At 41.9% G+C, this 17,837-nt stretch overlaps 1 protein-coding gene across 2 annotated transcripts in view; it reads right to left on the bottom strand.

Moving 5' to 3' along the window:
• Positions 1-64: 64 nt before the first annotated feature.
• The window catches only part of NARS (asparaginyl-tRNA synthetase), a 21,113-nt gene continuing 3,340 nt past the window's right edge, over positions 65-17,837 (bottom strand). For both annotated transcript variants that reach the window (XM_008066991.1, XM_008066992.1), the window contains exons 3-15: positions 16,388-16,453; positions 16,195-16,287; positions 16,020-16,109; positions 14,148-14,226; positions 12,850-12,920; positions 10,306-10,392; positions 7,432-7,653; positions 7,123-7,322; positions 5,194-5,329; positions 4,756-4,869; positions 2,466-2,597; positions 1,672-1,803; positions 65-1,157 (exon numbers count right to left, since the gene is read on the bottom strand). In XM_008066991.1, the coding sequence (XP_008065182.1) occupies positions 1,026-1,157; positions 1,672-1,803; positions 2,466-2,597; positions 4,756-4,869; positions 5,194-5,329; positions 7,123-7,322; positions 7,432-7,653; positions 10,306-10,392; positions 12,850-12,920; positions 14,148-14,226; positions 16,020-16,109; positions 16,195-16,287; positions 16,388-16,453 (1,554 nt within the window). In that variant the 3' untranslated portion in view covers positions 65-1,025. The remainder of the gene's footprint in view (positions 1,158-1,671; positions 1,804-2,465; positions 2,598-4,755; positions 4,870-5,193; positions 5,330-7,122; positions 7,323-7,431; positions 7,654-10,305; positions 10,393-12,849; positions 12,921-14,147; positions 14,227-16,019; positions 16,110-16,194; positions 16,288-16,387; positions 16,454-17,837) is intronic.

Genomic DNA, 17,837 nt, shown 5'->3' with positions numbered 1-17,837 from the left:
AAATATAAAAGGCATGAACTAATGTGAGACAGATTTTCAGCTTTAAGAAAATTAAGCCAGCAAAGAGTTTTTACGTGTATTCATTTATTGATTGCTGGAATACAGCCTATTGAGAATACAGGACATGCATTTGGGGGAGACATTAACTAAATCTGAAATGAAGCCATTCAATGAGCCTGCTGTGAGTTAATAAGGTGGCAAAGATTAGATCTAAGGACGTGGTGGAGGCCCTCAAACAGTCACTTACAGGCTTTATTAGGATTCTGGCTGCAAATTCTTTTGGAACTTGTTTATTCTTAATTACTTAGGAATTACCAGGAAAGAGGGAAGATCGGTCTGTCTCTTTGGGTTAAACTAACGCTCAAAAATTATGCTTTTACTTCAAATTCATTAGGTCAATTCCATTTTTACAAATTCTTCCATGTCAATTCTTATGCCTCAGAATTATAAGTAGCTATGCAGATTTATAAAAGATTAATAGCTAATACAAAAGACTATTCATTTGATTGAAATAGCTACTACTGAATTGTGCCCTGATTCTAATACCAGCAGATTTTTACACCGTATTGCCAATATCCACCCCAAGATGTTTGTTGTAACTCACTGATGCAATTAAATAAGACATTCCAGTTACACTTAAAAAGACAGAAAGATTAAGTTACTGAAATGACCATCACTTAAAGCTGCTTAATTGTATATATATTATATATAATCCAAAGATCATGACTGATAATTGGACAAAATCCTGAATGTATCCATAACTACAGAGTTACATACCACATTCTTCCCCCAAACTTTGTAATGGATATTTCTTCTTAAAATGGCAACATAAACGTCACTTGATACTCCAAGTAATTTGGTCTACTTTTTATGATAGCAGGAATCAAAAAACAGAAAGAGAAAACCAAAACAGATATGCCTCGATGGAACAAAAAAGGACAGAGTCTGGCTTTTTATTTTTGCTGAAAGAAGCAACCTGCTCCTCTCGTGAGCATGTCCCTTCCTTCTGGCTTAGGAAGAGTCGGCTAAGGCTTGCAGCGCTGCACAAATCGAGGATACAAGCACACATCGCGGATGTGATACCGATTCAGAATCCAGGTTAAGAAGCGCTCCAGGCCCAACCCATAGCCTCCATGAGGACATGTGCCATATTTTCTCTGTTTGAAAAGAAAGAGAGAGGAGTGAATGCTTAGTTTAAAATCTCACCTAAAAGAGTTAAAATTTTCCACTGCGAAAGAGGAGTTCACCTCAATTCAACCCTTAATCTGTATGCCTTCGTGTACCATATGTAAAGAAATGATTTGATACGCAAAATAAACCAGGAATTAATATCACCCCGGAAAAAAGAGATTTCAGACTTTTAAACTAAGCCAATGTCTCTTCATCGGGGGAAAATGAAGGCCAGGTCTAGATACCAGTAGGATCTAATGACATGTTTTTAAAACTCAACTGCAATAAACAAAGACAGCCGTTGAGGAGGTCTTTAAAAGAAATAAACTTGGTCAAGACAAAACTGGCACTGTTCACATGGCACATTATTATAACCAGGAAACAGTATACAGCTCATTCAAATACCAACGTACTACTCTGAATTCTCTCCTTTTAAAAATGTCAATGTATACAGAACTATTACAACACCAAAATTTTAAAGAGCATTTAAAAAAGTTTTACCTGATCTGTATACCAGTAATAGGGGGTGGAGTCAATCCCTTCCCTCTTGTAACCTGCCAGCATTTCTTCACTATCCCAGATACGCATCGAGCCTCCTACAATCTCACCCACGTTAGGCATCAACACATCAACCTTCAAATGCAAACAAAAATAAGATGTGCAGTTACCACCAGGCGATCAGATGTGGCACTGCTATAGACTTCGACTGAAAGCGACAATAAAGCTCCAATGGTTAAAGAAGGCACTGTGATCATGCGCAATTCAAATACCACTTAGGGCCAGGCACAGTGGCTCAGCCTGTAATCCCAGCACTTTGGGAGGCTGAGGAGAGAAGACTGCCTGAGTCCAGGGGTTCGAGATCAGCCTGGGCAACTTGGTGAGACCTTGTCTCTATAATAAATCACAAAAACTAGCTGGGTGTGGTGGCATGCGTTTGCAGTTCCAGCTACTTGCAAGGCTGAGGCAGGAGGATCGCCTGAGCCCAGCAGGTTGAGGCCACGGTGGCCCTGAGCGTGCCACTGCACTCTAGCCTGGGCGACAGAGTGAGCCTCCAACTCAAAAAAACAAGCAACCAAACAAACAAACAAACAAACCCAAAAAGTACTATTTAGATTCTCTCATTTTAACGAAGCATGCTTATCCCAATCAGGGAAAAATTAAAAAATGAAAACAATACTTTGTTAAATATTGTCATTCGAGACACATAATATTTGCCATGAGCTGTATCTTCTATGCGATGACAGCCCCCACCCCTTAAAAAGCAAAACAACTAATACTGTGAATCACAGACTGACAGATTCGGTAAGACGGGAATCCTCAGGACATCGCTGCATATAGAAGGACTTGATCTCCACAGGAAATCGACACAGCAAGATTGGTTCATTAATGGTGTCTGTCATCAGTCTCTCAGGAGCTTCTGGGATATCCTGAGGTGAAACAAGACTTCATTAACATTCACAATGTGAAACGCAGTGAGGCAGAAGCAGCACCTTCACCCTGTACCAGCCTTTCCTCCTACTAACCCAGCACAGTTGAGAAGACACGCCAGCCCTTTGCGGTTTCTTTCAAAAAGAAATCAACATATTTTAAAAACTCACACAATTATTAAATGAACTAAAAAGATCTGCCTTTTTAAAAAAGTCTATCTCAAGCACCATGCTGCTTGAGGAATGAATACCAAAAAGATACAAACAAAAGCAAACCCCAAGCTGTAGCTAGACACTGCCCACTTATTCTGTTCAGTGGCCTGTTTTGTCTCGCTCTGAAGCAAACGTGGCCCACTTCGTCCCATAAGGCATAAGGTAACCGGTGAATGATGTTCCAGAACATCATTGATCTACGGAGTATGTTATTAATGACACTAATCTTTAAACTCTGTTATCTGCACTTCTTTTCCTGTTATACTCAATCAGCTATGCCTTCAATGATAGTAAGACACAATCAGAAGACAAACAACCAATGTCAAATTTGTAAGTGCAACCACACCTTGAATAGTTAGCCAAGAAATGTTAGAGGATGATGAATCAAGTTAATCAGTTTCTTTCTCAAAACATCCTTCAGTACCACCCATAAATTCAAGTTAACACTGAAAACTCTTGTCCCAGTAAAAACTGAGAGAATTGGACAAGATGCATCGATTTGTGCAACGGAAGAACTGTCATGAAGCTTGACAATTACCTGGCGCACGTTTTCAAGCTCTGGTCCCTGGAGCCCCACCTCCTCAGAGGGGCAGAAAGGAAACAGGAGACGAGTAGGAGAGCTCTGATCTCTTAGCTTGTCTTGGCTTTACATACTGGGGTTCTGCGTAAGATTCAGTTAGGGGGAGAGAGGCCTTACTGCACACCTCGGAAAGTCTGGGGCCATTTATCTACTCTAGCATCCTCATGAGTATGGGACGACAGCTACACATAGTAAATGCTGAGGGTGAGGGCTCTCTGTGACATGGACCTTGCTAAGCACTGGGCTCCTGTAGTGCCCACAACCTTGCAAAGTGGGTCTGACTTCCAGACTAGAGATTAGGGACCAGAGTGCAGGGTCACTGGCCTTCAGCAGGGAAGAAGAGAGGTCGGGGCTAAGCCCACCTCAGGAGGCCCTTCTGACTTCACAGTTTGTGTTTTCTCCACTCTATCACACTACTTTGCTAAGTATTAGGTATACTAAAAGTATTCAAGGTTTTTTTAGGTTGGTTTTTTTTTGAGAAAACAGGATTTATTGAGAGGACAGAGAAGCTCCCACAGTGGGAGGGGACCCGAAGGGGTTGCCCCTCAAGGTTTCAGTACAAAATTTTGTTATTATGTCTCATAAACTGAATTCACAAAACAAGAGTGCTTTATATAGACCTAGTATATTGCTTCTTCTCTCTATAAATTCCTCCTATAAACCAAAACCAAACTCTAGTTAAACAGTGGCTACTTACACATCACCTGTAAAACAATTAGACTTGCAAACATCATGTAAGGAGTAATTAAATGCACAGCAAAGAGAGCCTGAAATAGTGTTGACAATTTGCGGCCCTAATGCATGCTGGGAAGAAGGTTCTCAGGCAAAACCAAAATGCTAAGTTTACCTTCCCCACCAAGGCCTTCTCTCCTGATTTTGTATTTTAACCAGTGGCTGTCTTCTTTGGATTACCTTCTGTGTAAAGGAGTTTTAGTCACTCTTTTGGGGGTGGGGAGGGGAATGAATCCCTTTGGAAAGCATAAAACTTTCTCCAGAAAAACAAGACAAATATATACATATACCAACACTCTGCATATAATTTCAAAGGCGTCAGAACCTTCTAAAACATCCCTTTTAGCCTAGGCGAGGCCAAGAAACAACAATGAAAGAAAAGAGGCAAGAATGAGATGGGTAGGAAGGCTAAAAATTCCCTGATACTTATCGAACGCTATAGAAATGGTACGGTTATAAGGCTTACTCTACATCTGTTATCTCAGTGTATCCTCACACAATCCCACGAAGCAGGTTCTCTTTCTACCATTTATTTAGGGACAAGCAGATGTCTCCAGCATTACTAGTTAATTAGCAGAAGCAGCGACTCACACAACACCACCTTTGAAACAATGACCAGAAAGGAACACGTACTTCTCCAAATTCATAGAAAGTTCCATCTTCTTTCTTGATATTATGTTCTTTTAGCCACACGATAGCATCTGAATAGTTCATCCGTTTGAAAGGTCTTTTGGGGGGCTTAAAGTTCTATAGTAGAAAGGAAAAATACAGTGTATATAAATAAACCACTAACACTAAAGTCACCATTTTTTAAAAAAGCTATTTACCATTATTATAAAATATTGTTTCAGACTAGAAAACCATGTGATGTTCCTAAAATGAAAAACATAAGGACTTCTTCTTATATAAGTTAAAATACTACTAAATTATCAGTGATAACTAATATCAAACGTCAGTCTTCAAAATCAGTCACTTATTTCAGCTCACCAAGCCATAAAATCTACAAAAGCTGAGGGTAAATACCTCATTGTTTTCAAAAAAGGATGACAATCTCTTATCTCCCACACCTACCGGGTTGAGGTCATACACTATACTCGCTGCTGGTGACTTCAAGACTCTGTCTACCACATCACAAACCAAGTCCTCCAATCTGTTCAGGAGGTCCTCAAAGGTCAGGAAAGGGCACTCGGCTTCCACATGCGTGTATCTGCAGGAGAACACATGAGCTTAGAGGTGCTCTTCTCTTAGGCTGGTTCTTTGGAGCAAGAATTTTAACATGGGGAAATCGTTCACTCAACTAAATTCCAACAATGGAAACCAAATCCCAACTCTGCAAACTAGTTTCTGACTCCCTCTTCCCCCTTGAGTAGTGACTTCGTGTGTGTTCCATAAAACAGAAAAGATCAAGTCAAAGTGAAGAAACGGACCTCAGCGATGGCCCAAGAAGGGACAACTTCTCAACATCTCCTCCATTATCCTCTAACTATATCATAATTTTTTGTACAAACATCATTTTGCTACACAAAGATTTCTTCTCTGAAGATATTCTTTTCTTTTTTTTTTTTTTTTTTTGAGTTGGAGTCTCACTCTGTCGCCCAGATTATGATTATTGATTATGCCTGATTGGTTGGAGGTGATTGTGGATGTGTATATGTGAGTTTTAGTTATGTTTTTTGGTATTATTTTTTCTAATCAAAGGAGGTCTAGAAGTGAGGATGCTGTGTTTTGGCTGATATATAATTTCATAAGAGGATATAGGCGGTGAATTGTAATTGGGACAAAGCCTAGTAAGTTAGAAAATAGGAGAGGTTGAGTGGGATATTTTAGTTTGAGGAAATATGTGAGGTTGTTGAGTTCTATTGCTAGTGTAAAGCCTAAGACGGTGACAATAAGTGCTGAGAATTTTAAGTATGAGGGTATAGTTATTTGTGGGGTTGTTATGGGAGGGATAGAATTTGAGATGAGAAATCCTGCGAAAATGCTGCCTAAGGCTAGGCGTTTAATGGGATTAATTAGAAGGGGGTTGTTTTCGTTGATGCTTGTTAAAGTTGGGAAGCGAGGTTGGCCTAGGAGTGCGAAGAAGATAATGTGGGTGCTGTACACGGCTGTTAGGGATGTAGCAAGTAGTGTAATAGAGAGGGCTCAGGCGTTGGTATATGAAATATTGGCAGCTTTAATAATGTCTTTAGAATAAAGGCCTGTAAGGAAAGGAATGCCTGTAAGAGCAAGGCTTTCAATAAGTAATGAGGAAGAGGTAAAGGGTATAGTTATAAATAGGCCTCCTATTTTGCGGATATCTTGTTGGTCGTTTAGGCTATGGATGATAGACCCTGAACATATGAAAAGTATGGCTTTGAAGAAGGCATGGGTACAGACATGGAGGAATGCTAGGTGGGGCTGATTAATGCCGATAGTTACTATTATAAGGCCTAATTGGCTGGAGGTGGAGAATGCGACCATTTTTTTAATGTCATTTTGTGTCAGAGCGCAGACTGCTGTGAATAGAGTGGTAATAGCCCCTAAGCATAGTGTAATGGTTTGGATTATTTTGTTTGTTTCTAAGAGGGGATAAAATCGGATTAGTAGAAAAACTCCGGCTACAACTACAGTGCTTGAGTGGAGCAGGGCGGAAACGGGAGTTGGACCTTCTATGGCAGGAGGGAGTCATGGGTGGAGTCTAAATTGTGCGGATTTTCCTGCAGCTGCATTGGAGTACAGTGGCCACTCCCGGCCACCGCAGCCTCAACCCACTGGGCTCCGGCGATCCTTCCGCCTCAGCCTTCCGAATAGCTGAGGTACTACCACGTGCTACCACGCCCGGCAGATTTTTTGATTTATTGTAGAGATGAGGTCTCACCAAGTTGCCCAGGCGGGTCTCGAACCCATGGGTTCAGGCAATCCACTCACCTCAGCCTCCCAAAGCGCGGGATTACAGGCTGAGCCACCGAGCCCGGCTTGAAGATATCCTTTAAAATAAATTTTAAAAAGACAATGTCATACTCAGCCAGGTGCCTTCGCGTTCTGGATTGTTCTGCTCTATATGACTGTGCAATACAAAAAACGTCTCCCAGGGCTGGGATGCAGGTCTCCAGGTACAACTGAGACGATTGAGTCAAAAATGCCTCTTCCCCAAAGTAGTCCAGCTTGAAGAGTGTGGCGCCACCTTCTACTTGCGTCTGCACTAACGTTGGAGGAGTAACCTGTTCAAACGGAAGGAGGGAGTCCATCAGGGCTTACTGTGAGCACCAGCATTCCAGTTTCAAAGTGGCAAAAGGTCTTGTTTGCAAAAGCTGACAAACACACACTTACCTCATAGTACCCCCTATCAAAGAAGTGATCTCGAAAACACCTGGTGACCATGGATCGCGCTTTTAGGATCTTGGACATGTTTTCCCCTCGGATCATCATGTGTCTGTTGTTGAGCTGGACGTCGACGTCAGACTCCTCGTTGATCAGGTTATCAGCTCCTCCAGCGGGGGCCAACCCAATTAGTTCCCAGAAGTCACAACTCAGCTCATGGCCCCCTGGAGCCTACATTTTTTTAAAAAGGCGGGGGGGTCAGAAAAAACAAGGAAATTTAAAAAATTAACAGTATTGAAGATTGGAATGTATGTCCAAATTTTTGGTTAGCTAAAATATCTAAGAACTTGGTCAGGCTCGGTGGCTCAGCCTGTAATCCCGCGCTTTGGGAGGCCGAGATGAGTGGATTGCCTGAGTCCGCGGGTTCGTGACCCGCCTGGGCAACTTGGTGAGACCTCATCTCTACAATAAATCAAAAAATTGGCCAGGCGTGGTAACGTGCGCCTGTAGTGCCAGCCACTTGGAAGACTAAGGCGGAAGGATCGCCGGAGCCCAGCAGGTCGAGGCTCAGTGGCCGGGAGCAGCCACTGCACTCCAGTCTGGGTGACAGAGTGAGGCTCCAACTCAAAAACAAACAAAAATATCTAAGAACCTCATCGTTCTCAGCCTTACCCTTCTAAAAACAGACCCAAAAATTTAGTCTTAGATTGAGATTTTAACATTTAATATTGCTTCCGGAGTTAACACATATATACACGTGTATCATTGAAATATATCTTCCTCCTCCTCTTCGGCCTACTCAACATAAAGACAATGATGAAGAGAACTTTAAGATGACTCCCTTTCAACTTAATAGTAAATATATTTTCTTTTCCTTATAATTTTCTTAATAACTGTTTCCTTTCTCTAGCTTACTTTAAGGATACAATACATGATACAGGTAACACACAAAATATGTGCTATGTTATCAATGAGGCTTCAAGTCAACAGCAAGCTATTAGTAGTTAAGTTTTGGGGGAGTCAAAAAAACTCAGTAGACCTGGATCAGATAGTCAGTCTTGTTTTTTTTTTTTGAGTTGGAGTCTCACTCCGTCGCCCAGTCTGAAGGGCAGTGGCACACTCACAACCACCCCGGCATTGATCTACTGGGCTCTGGCAATCCTTCCACCTCAGCCTTCCAAGTAGCCAGAAATACAGGCACGTGCTACCATGCCCAGATAATTTTATTTTTTGATTTACTGTAGAGATGAGGTCATGCCAAGTTGCCCGGGCTGGTTTCGAACCCATGGGCTCAGGCAATCCACTCGTCTGGGCCTCCCAAAGTGCTGGGATTACAGGCTGAGCCACTGAGCCTGGCCGATATTCATTCTTAATATGGGTTCTTTTACATGAACTCTGTGAGATCTTTTACTAGCGTTTCAATAAGAGGACTCTGTTTGCTCCCTCTTGTGGTTAATATGTCACATTCATTTGTTTCCTTTCCTAGCCAACTAGTATACTTACAGTAGTTATTTGAACTTTAATTACCAAAAAGCAGCCGTAACTGGCTTAGGTTATATTGTGCCTGTTGCCTAAGAACAAACAGCTCTCTGAATATCAGTTATATTTAGTTGCCTTTTTTGTTTTTTTAAAGAGTCAATGTCTTGCTCAATAGTCCAAGATGGAGTGCAGTGGAGTGATTGTAGCTCTCCGCAGCCTCAAACTCCTGGGCTCAAGTGATCCTCCTGCCCCAACCTCCCAAGTACTGGGACTATAGGTGTGTGCCACCATGCCCATTTAGAACTTTTCAGAAAAGAGGTTTTCAGGTCAGGTGTGGTGGCTCACACTTTGGGAGGCAGAGGTGGAAGGATTGCTTGAGTTCAGTAGTTTGAGACCGGCCTGGATAACATAGCAATAAATCGCTCCTACAAAAAATTTAAAAATTAGCTGGACGTGGAAGTGCACGCCTGTAGTTCCAGCTACTTGAAAGGCTGAGGCGGAAGGATTGGCAGAGCCCAGTGGGTCGACACTGGGGTTGCTTAGAGTCTGCCACTACCCTTCAGCCTGGGCGACGGAGTGAGACTCCAACTCAAAAAAAAAAAAAATAAAAGAATGAATATCTGATCCAGGTCTACTGAGTTTTTTTGACTCCGCCGAAACTTAACTACTAATAGCCTGCTGTTGACTTGTGCTGTGATCGTGCCATTACACTCCAGCCTGGGAGACAAAGCAAGACTCTGACTCAAGAAGAAAAAAAAAAAAGCTTTCAAATTCTATTCAGTTTCAGATGTAGATTACTATTTTTCTTGGAAAATTTTTAGGCAGGTTCTTTTTTTTTTTTTTTGAGTTGGAGTCTCACTCTGTCGCCCAGACTGGAGTGCAGTGGCCGCTCCTGGCCACCGCAGCCTCGACCTGCTGGGCTCCGGCGATCCTTCCACCTTAGCCTTCCGAGTAGCCAGAATTACAGGCATGCACTACCACGCCCGGCTGATTTTTTGATTTATTGTAGAGATGAGGTCTTGCTGCCCAGGCAGGTCTTGAACCCGCGGGCTCAGGCAATCCACTCACCTCAGCCTCCCAAAGGCGCGGGATTACAGGCTGAGCCACCTAGCCCAGCTAGGCAGGTTCTTATTTCTACCTAGCGGAAAAGTAATTCATGCACCCACAGCAAAGTAGCTATATTATAACTCATGAGGATTAGTCAGGAATTCTGTCAGGTTAGGAGTCCCTGCATTCTTTTTATCACATGAATTGTATAATGCACTTATTTCCCTGGAAAAGGAATACCAAATTTGGAATGTGCTTCACATTTGTGTATTTATATGCCAAACAACAAAAGTACAAAGACATGGAAAATAAGCAAATGCCTGTTCATTTACCCAGTGAGGAACTCCAGTCACTCACCTGTTTGCCCTTCGGGGTAAGATTTAGCATTCCATACACTGCAACACTACTCTCAGTGGACAAGACTACTCCGTTGTAACACTGACACTATAAAGAGATCCAAGTTCAATTTTAGTTACTCACACTGACATTTTAAAATGTTAACCCTTTGCAGTCAGAGATGTCTTGCGGATCACCGACCAGTAACTCAACAGCACTGTTTTATGGAATACCAAAGAACAAATCACTTCATATTAGATAGTATAGCGTTGGAACCAATTATTTTATTGCAATGATATTTCACTTCTAGTGGAATTTTGGGCATTGAGGAACTTATTTACAACATAACAATCAAGACCGTATTCCTTATATTTTTCTAACATTTCCTAACATGTGAAACAGTCACCAACATGCATTGCAGATTCATGGATATATGTTGTGCAATAAATTGCTTGATATCTTCCACCTGGTATTTTTTTATTCAAGCAGACAATGCAGTCTCGTTTTCTTGCTCCCACATTAATAATATGTAATTTATTGTCCTGTCTGTGCATCACTGTGAAAGCACTCTACACATTCTCTTTCTACGTAACATCAGCTGATATTTTTTTACGTATATCTCAGTATATATTCCATCTCTTTATTTACTTTTTCATGCAATTTGAGTGGAAAACTTCAAGGAAGCATACATTTTTGAGAAATTATCCTATATAATCAACAAGGGGGGACAGCAGAGTGGTTTGCTAGATTTATGATGTTCCCTCAGAGGGGACATCTGAGTGCAAAAGGGCTAACATATAGAAAGTTAAAGGGATTATTTACAAACACATTATCCGGTCAAATACTAGTAAAATAAGGAATGAGATGGCTGATGATTTTTAATATCAATAAAGAAAAGCTATTTTTGTGGAAGGTAGAAATTTTGCTATACAGACACATATATGTAAATACTCACTTTACATATATATGCATAAATAGTACTGACTCAAACCAATAAAAAATATCCAGACTATTTTTATTTTTTTATTAAAACAATTCACAGAGCCCATCCACACTATGATGGTCAATTCCTGCTAAATTCACGAGGAGAAAAGTGAGGGGGAACTTTAAAATGGAGGACTCAGGTTGTCAACATCTGAATGCACTAGCCATAAGAAAAGACAACCAAATCCGGGCTCAGTGGCTCAGCCTGTAATCCCAGCACTTTGGGAGGCTGAGGTGAGTGGACTGCCTGAGCCCGCAGGTTTGAGACCCGCCTGGGCAACTTGGCGAGACCTCATCTCCACAATAAATAAAAAAAAATTAGCCGGGCATGGTAGCATGCGCCTGTAGTTCCAGCTACTTGGAAGGCTGAGGCGGAAGGATCGCCGGAGCCCAGCGGGTCGAGGCTGCGGTGGCCAGGAGTGGCCACTGCCCTCCAGCCTGGGCGACAGAGTGAGACTCCAACTCAAAAAAAAAAAAAAGACAACCAGAACTTACATGCCTCTTGATGTGATGCAACTAGAAAATCAGTCTTTCCCAAGAAAAAGTCATGTCAAAAAATTGAACCTAATGAGGCCTAACCTCCAGTTTATGAAAAATACAGAGGCTAGAGGAACATGCTAAATCAGTGGTCCCGAACCTTTTTGGCACCAAGGACTGGTTTCGTGGTAGATGGTTTTTCCATGGATGAGGTGTGGGAGAAACCACAGGGCCATGGATTCTCATAAGGAGCATGCAACCTCGATCCCTTGCATGCGCAGTTCACAATAGGGTTCAAGCCCTTAAGAGAATCTAATACTGCTGCTGACCTGGCAGGAGGCGGAGTTCCACTTCCCCTGCCCCCTCCACACCTCCTTCTGTGTGGCCCTGTTCCTAACAGGCCACCGACAGATACAGGTCTGTGTGCTGGTCTGTAGCCTGGAGGCTGAGGATCCCCGTGCTCAATGACACCACAAGGATATGCTCAACCAAAGCCAGAGTGTAAGAAGTTCCACAGCCAACCAGGCTTTTTCCAAGAAATAAATAGCAAGAGGGGGAAGAAAGACAAGAGAATGAAAAGGGAGCACCATTACAGATTGAAGGACATTTCTGAGTCATATCAACTAAATGCAGCATGTGGATCTTGTCTGAATGCTCATTCAAATCAACCAGCTAAAAAAAGGCACTTATGAACTGAGAGAACATGGTTATTAACTCAGCAGCTGCGTTAATTTCAGGGAGGATGTGACAATGGTGGCTACATTAAAATACTGTATTTTAATGAAATGATCCGTCTGGGGGTCAATGTCACACCAGAACTGGCCATACATTAGAAGTTACTGAGGCTAGTGAGGAGTCTTCACACTGTTCTATTTTTTTATGTGTTAGAAATCTTCCATAATAAAAGTTTTTCCCTGGCTTCATTAAGGCATAATTAATAAATAACAGCTGCATGTGTTTAGTGATGCACAACACAACATCTTGATATATTTATCCATTATGAACATAATAAGTTTAAAAATGTATATAGATTCTAGAATTGCCAAAACCAACAATAAAGAAACCTATTTTAAAAATATAATCTTTAAATAATAAAATACTTACCAACTCATCCGATAAGACACACTGGAGATAACCTGTACCATCCCGCAACACCAGAAACATTAAATTCTTTCCTAAAAATGAGAAGTAAAAGTTTAGTCAGAATGTTCTCAAGGAATTACAGGTTCTTTTTCATAATAAGTTAACTTCAAGGGTAAACACTGGAAGTTCAACCTTCCCACACGGCTCCCTTCCCACTGGTACCCATGGGTAATACTGCTACTCAGTATTTGTAAAGGATTTTATTTTTGCTTTACTGGACTTTCCAATCCCCTGTCATCCCAATGATCCAGGTGACCAAGGGAAAGCAAGTTAGTGAGGAACATAAGTGAAGGGATTATGACTTATTCACCCTGGCATCTTCTGCAATTTCTAGCAAAGGAAGGTAAACTCTGTGGGAAATGCACAAAGACCATTGAACAGAATCACTCCTTTTTCATAATTCTGTCCTACTTCGTATACGTTTTCCCCTCCCCAAAGATCCTTTACTGAGATCTCTTTAAGTCACTTCAATTGTTTTTTTGTCCCATTCATTTTTAAGAAAGATTTGATAGCCACTTATAATAAGCTAAAATAATAAACTGTAAAAATTGTGTAATATATTATAGAATAATATATAATAATAATAAATAATAAAAAGGGAAAGAGGAAAAAAAACGTCAAGACCAAGGGAGAAGTAGAATACAAATATACTGATTATCAGAGTCAAAACTATAGCCAAGTTTCAGATTGGGATCTGAGTGTCCTAAAATATATCCCCTGTTTTTCATTAAATAATTAAAATTCAAATTTGACAAAAATGACTAGATACCTCCTCATCACTGTGGTTGCTAGTCAAAACAGCATTTAGGATTTTTTTTTTATTTTTTTGAGTTGGAGTCTCACTCTGTCACCCAGACTGGAGTGCAGTGGCCGCTCCCGGCCACCGCAGCCTCCACCTGCTGGGCTCCGGCGATCCTTCCGCCTCAGCCTTCCAAGGAGCTGGAACTACAGGCGTGCGCTACCATGGATTTTTAAAAAATGTTCAATAGTCATTTTAAGCAAGAACAAACATAGAATATAGATAACTATATCCTTTAAAGTCCAGTGTGGTGACACGTGCCTATAGTCCCAACTACGTGGGAGGGCAAGGCGGGAGGCTCAACTAAGCCTGGGAAACACAGGGAGGGCCTCCTCTCTTAGAGTAAAAAAAAAAGCCGGCCTACAAAACAAAACACACAAAAAACTCCAAGTTAACGTTCCCGTTTTTCTTCATCTAAGATCAGGAATATTTAACAAGAAAGAGCAACTCCACCATTCACCTTGCCTCCGAAGCCTGTGGACCCAGCCAAATACCTTTACTCTTTGGCCTCTACAGTTTTCCAATGCATGAATCTTCACCTGCCAAAAGAAAATAAATAAAATCTGACCACTCATGTCGTTTGTGCATACCAGCTTCTTCACTGATATTAGATGGATGGTAGTAAAGTGATAAAGAAAAATCACAAATGATGGAAAATTGGAGACAGTCACTCTGCTGTAGGTCAGAATCGACACATTTCACTGTATTGGAACGGTTTTCAAAAAAAAAAAAATCCAAGTCTTCTTTTGTTAGCACAAAACTAGCAACAAGAAACACTCAGAAGAATTTCAGATATTGCTATGTAATATCAATTAATAAATGAATTCAGTTTGTCAGAAGCAGAGCACCGTCTCCCCCCAGCAGCAGAACCCCAGTATGCAGGGAGCCTTTTCCGACACAATCTAGAACTTGGAATCTAAAAAGCCTAGCTTCTGGAGGAGGAAGAAAGGAGAAGAAGAGTGAAGGAAGGGGCTGGTGAATGTAGCCAAGAAAACAGCTCTATCACTTAGGAAATAGGAAAATATGACGATTCATCAGCAATAAAAACTATGGGAAATCAAATTATGCCCAAGCACAGTCCAGCAATCTGTGTGGGTTCTAGAAAGAACTGCAGGAAGAAGAATGAAACCAATTTCACAAAATCACAAAAAATTTTAACTATGTAAATAGACCATGAAAATTGTGGATTTCAACCTCTCCCTTTTATCAGGAAACTGACGTTAGAATGGATAAAATCGGAGCTCAGAGAAGCAACAGACAGAGGACACTGCGTCTATGCAGCCCAGGGTGCCAGCCTCCTGAGACCTCACCCCCAAAAGCACTGGAGCCTCCACCCAGCCTCCCCACAGAGGCTGGCCAGTGACAGGGAGGGAGATGGAGAGGCAGACCAGCTGCAGAGGCGAAGGGCCTGGAGAGCAGTTCTCCAGAAACACAGCAGCAGCTTGGCTGCCCAGTGGTCAGTGCCCGACATGGCTACGGCAGGCAGAGTTCCTCTAATCCACGGTGCTGAGTCATTCAGCCACCCCTGAGGCTTCCAGCCAGATTGTCACCCTCCTCGTCCCACACCCAACCCATCTGGCACTGCGAGGGGCTTCACACACTCATGGACAGGGCAGGCAGTCCCACGTCACCCCCATGCTATGCACACGCCATCCCCTCCACCCTCCCTCCCTGTACTCTCTCCAGGCCCCAGGATGGACCTAAGGAGAGGTCTGCGCTGGCCCTGCAGAAGTAGGTTCAGGGACATTGTGGCTATGGAATCCTGGGGTCCCAGGTAGCCAGTGCAATCTAGAATTGTCCAGTTTCAGAGCCACTAGCCAAAGGTAGATATTAAGTGAAAATTAATTTAAGATACATAACTTAATTCTATGCAAATGAATGAATGAATAAACTAAAGTTAGAAATGTATATTTGAAGGCCAGGTGTGATGGCCCAAGCCTGTAATCCCAGCAATCTGGGAGGCCGAGGTGGGAGGATCGCTTGAGTCCAGGCGTTCGAGACCAGCCTAGGCAACATAGCAAGACTTTGTGAGAAGAAAAAAAAGAATGGATAAAAGCACTTGCCCATAGCACACAGCAAAACGGGTGGGTCCCAGGTCCCAGGTCTGCCAGGGTTCGGTTAGTTCATTCCACAAGAATTACTAAACTCTGTGACAAATCAACACCTAAAGAACTAGCCTTACGACTCTAAAACGTCATTTCTCTGTAATTCTTCTAAAAGGAAAGTAGAAACAAAATGTGAAAGAATAAACCATGTGTCATGCACCTCAAACACAGGAATAATGATCTGATGTAGCTAAGTCTCCGATATTTGAAATGATAAGCAAACTTACACATTTTGGTTCAGGGAGACTTGGGTCATTTTTAATGGCGATCTTCTTTGCTTCTTCCAGGTTCTTTTCTCTTCGCAAATTGTCTTCTGCCTAATTTTAATGACAAGCAGTCTGTGAACATGGTTTCCAGTGTTCAGACTCCAACAAACATCCCCAGGGGCAAGCTGCAACTCACCTCTTTCTTCTCCCGTGATTCACTCTTCATTTGTTCCCTGTGCCACATTTTTCTGATGTTCTTCATCTGTGATTTAGAAATAACATCCCACCTCTGGAGAGAGAAGCCCGTAATTAATTTTTTCAAGACCGCTATGTCCTGATGAAAATTTATTCACCAAACATAATTCTGCAAAGTTTGTGGTTCACCCTACCTCATTTTCTTTTTGTGAATCTACGTAAATGGTAGGAAACGGTTCTTTTCCTACTGTCATCAAAGCCTTGAGTAGGGAGGGAGACAAAAGAAATTGCTTTAATGTTGTATAATACTTAAGATAAAAATATAAATTATAAACAACTCCAACAGTCTAAGCATAAAGACGCCCAATAGCTAAAAGTCAATGCTACCAAAGTGACTGCTAGAACATACAAAGAAACACCGTTTAAAGCAAAAGCCCTCAGGTCCTTCAATTCCAGCAAGTTTGGGCATACAGTATACAGTTTCCCGGGACAAACAGATGAGAAGTAACAGATCTAAATGGCTGTAGCAACTAGCATGATACAAGGACAACGGAAGAGACACCTGACAGCAAAAGCCAACTGCAGGTGCCACCTCAAAGGGCTGTCCTCCGTAAGAGATAAAAGAAGTATGTGAGACAGTTCTGAAACTCTTTCAACAAAATAATGGTCAGCTAACACTAAAGGCGATGCTTCATTTAATTTGAAAATTCCCACATGTAGAAAACCTCTTTTAGCCAACATTGGGACACATCCGGCATTACTGTGTTAAGTACCATTTAATAATTTATAGCTGGTGGTTTTTATTAAATAGTTGAAAGTACTTAAAATATAAATATCTATTGTTCTAAGTATTCTTTTAAAATATCTCCAAGTGGAGTCAAACAAGAAATGCAAGGAATTATTGTCACTGCAAGATCTAAAACTTACAAGACCTTTTCTACAGGGACATTAGCCCCGACAATGACTGTGGCAGAGAAGCAGGGAACCTGGATTGTTTGGCAACATCCAACAGAGTTTGACTCTTTAACAAGTAGACATCGTAGGGATGCATGTAGGTCATTTGGAATTCACTCACTACCTGAGAGTCTATCCTTTTACAACACTACAATTGAAAGAGCTGAAATGTCCGTACCCAAATCAGAATGACAGACTTTTGTTGACAGTGACATTCCACAACGGTTACCTAAGCAGTGCTGTTAGTTTTGGGGGGCCACAAGGAGGCACCCTACAGCCCAGAAACGAGAGAAACTGCTCTCTTTAAGAGATAAATGTAAGCATGCTCTCATTCACAAGCAGGCCCTGATCATTGGTTATGCTAGCACAAGGGTGGGATTGGCAGACACTGGACAGTGCTGGGGGAGGGAGGGAGAGAGGAAGAGGGAAGAGGAAGCATGGCAACACACTGGGTTCCTGGTCCATTGTCAGGAGACAGGGCCAGCTAGAAGCCCAAACTGCACCTGCCTGCAATCTCCTTATAGAGTAAATCCCCACTTGTATGCAACAACTCTAAAACTTAAAAAAAGATTTAAAAAAAAAAGAAGAGTTAAAAGGTAAGACCTAGCCAGGCTCGGTGGCTCAGCCTGTAATCCCGCGCTTTGAGAGGCTGAGGTGAGTGGATTGCCTGAGCCCGTGGGTTCGAGACCC

The sequence above is a fragment of the Carlito syrichta genome, unplaced genomic scaffold, assembly GCF_000164805.1.
Source record: "Carlito syrichta isolate Samal-C Ts95f unplaced genomic scaffold, Tarsius_syrichta-2.0.1 Scaffold309211, whole genome shotgun sequence".
NCBI lineage: Eukaryota > Metazoa > Chordata > Mammalia > Primates > Tarsiidae > Carlito > Carlito syrichta.
The sequence above is the reverse complement of the archived record's forward strand: the minus strand, read 5'-3'. Positions and strand labels throughout refer to the sequence as shown.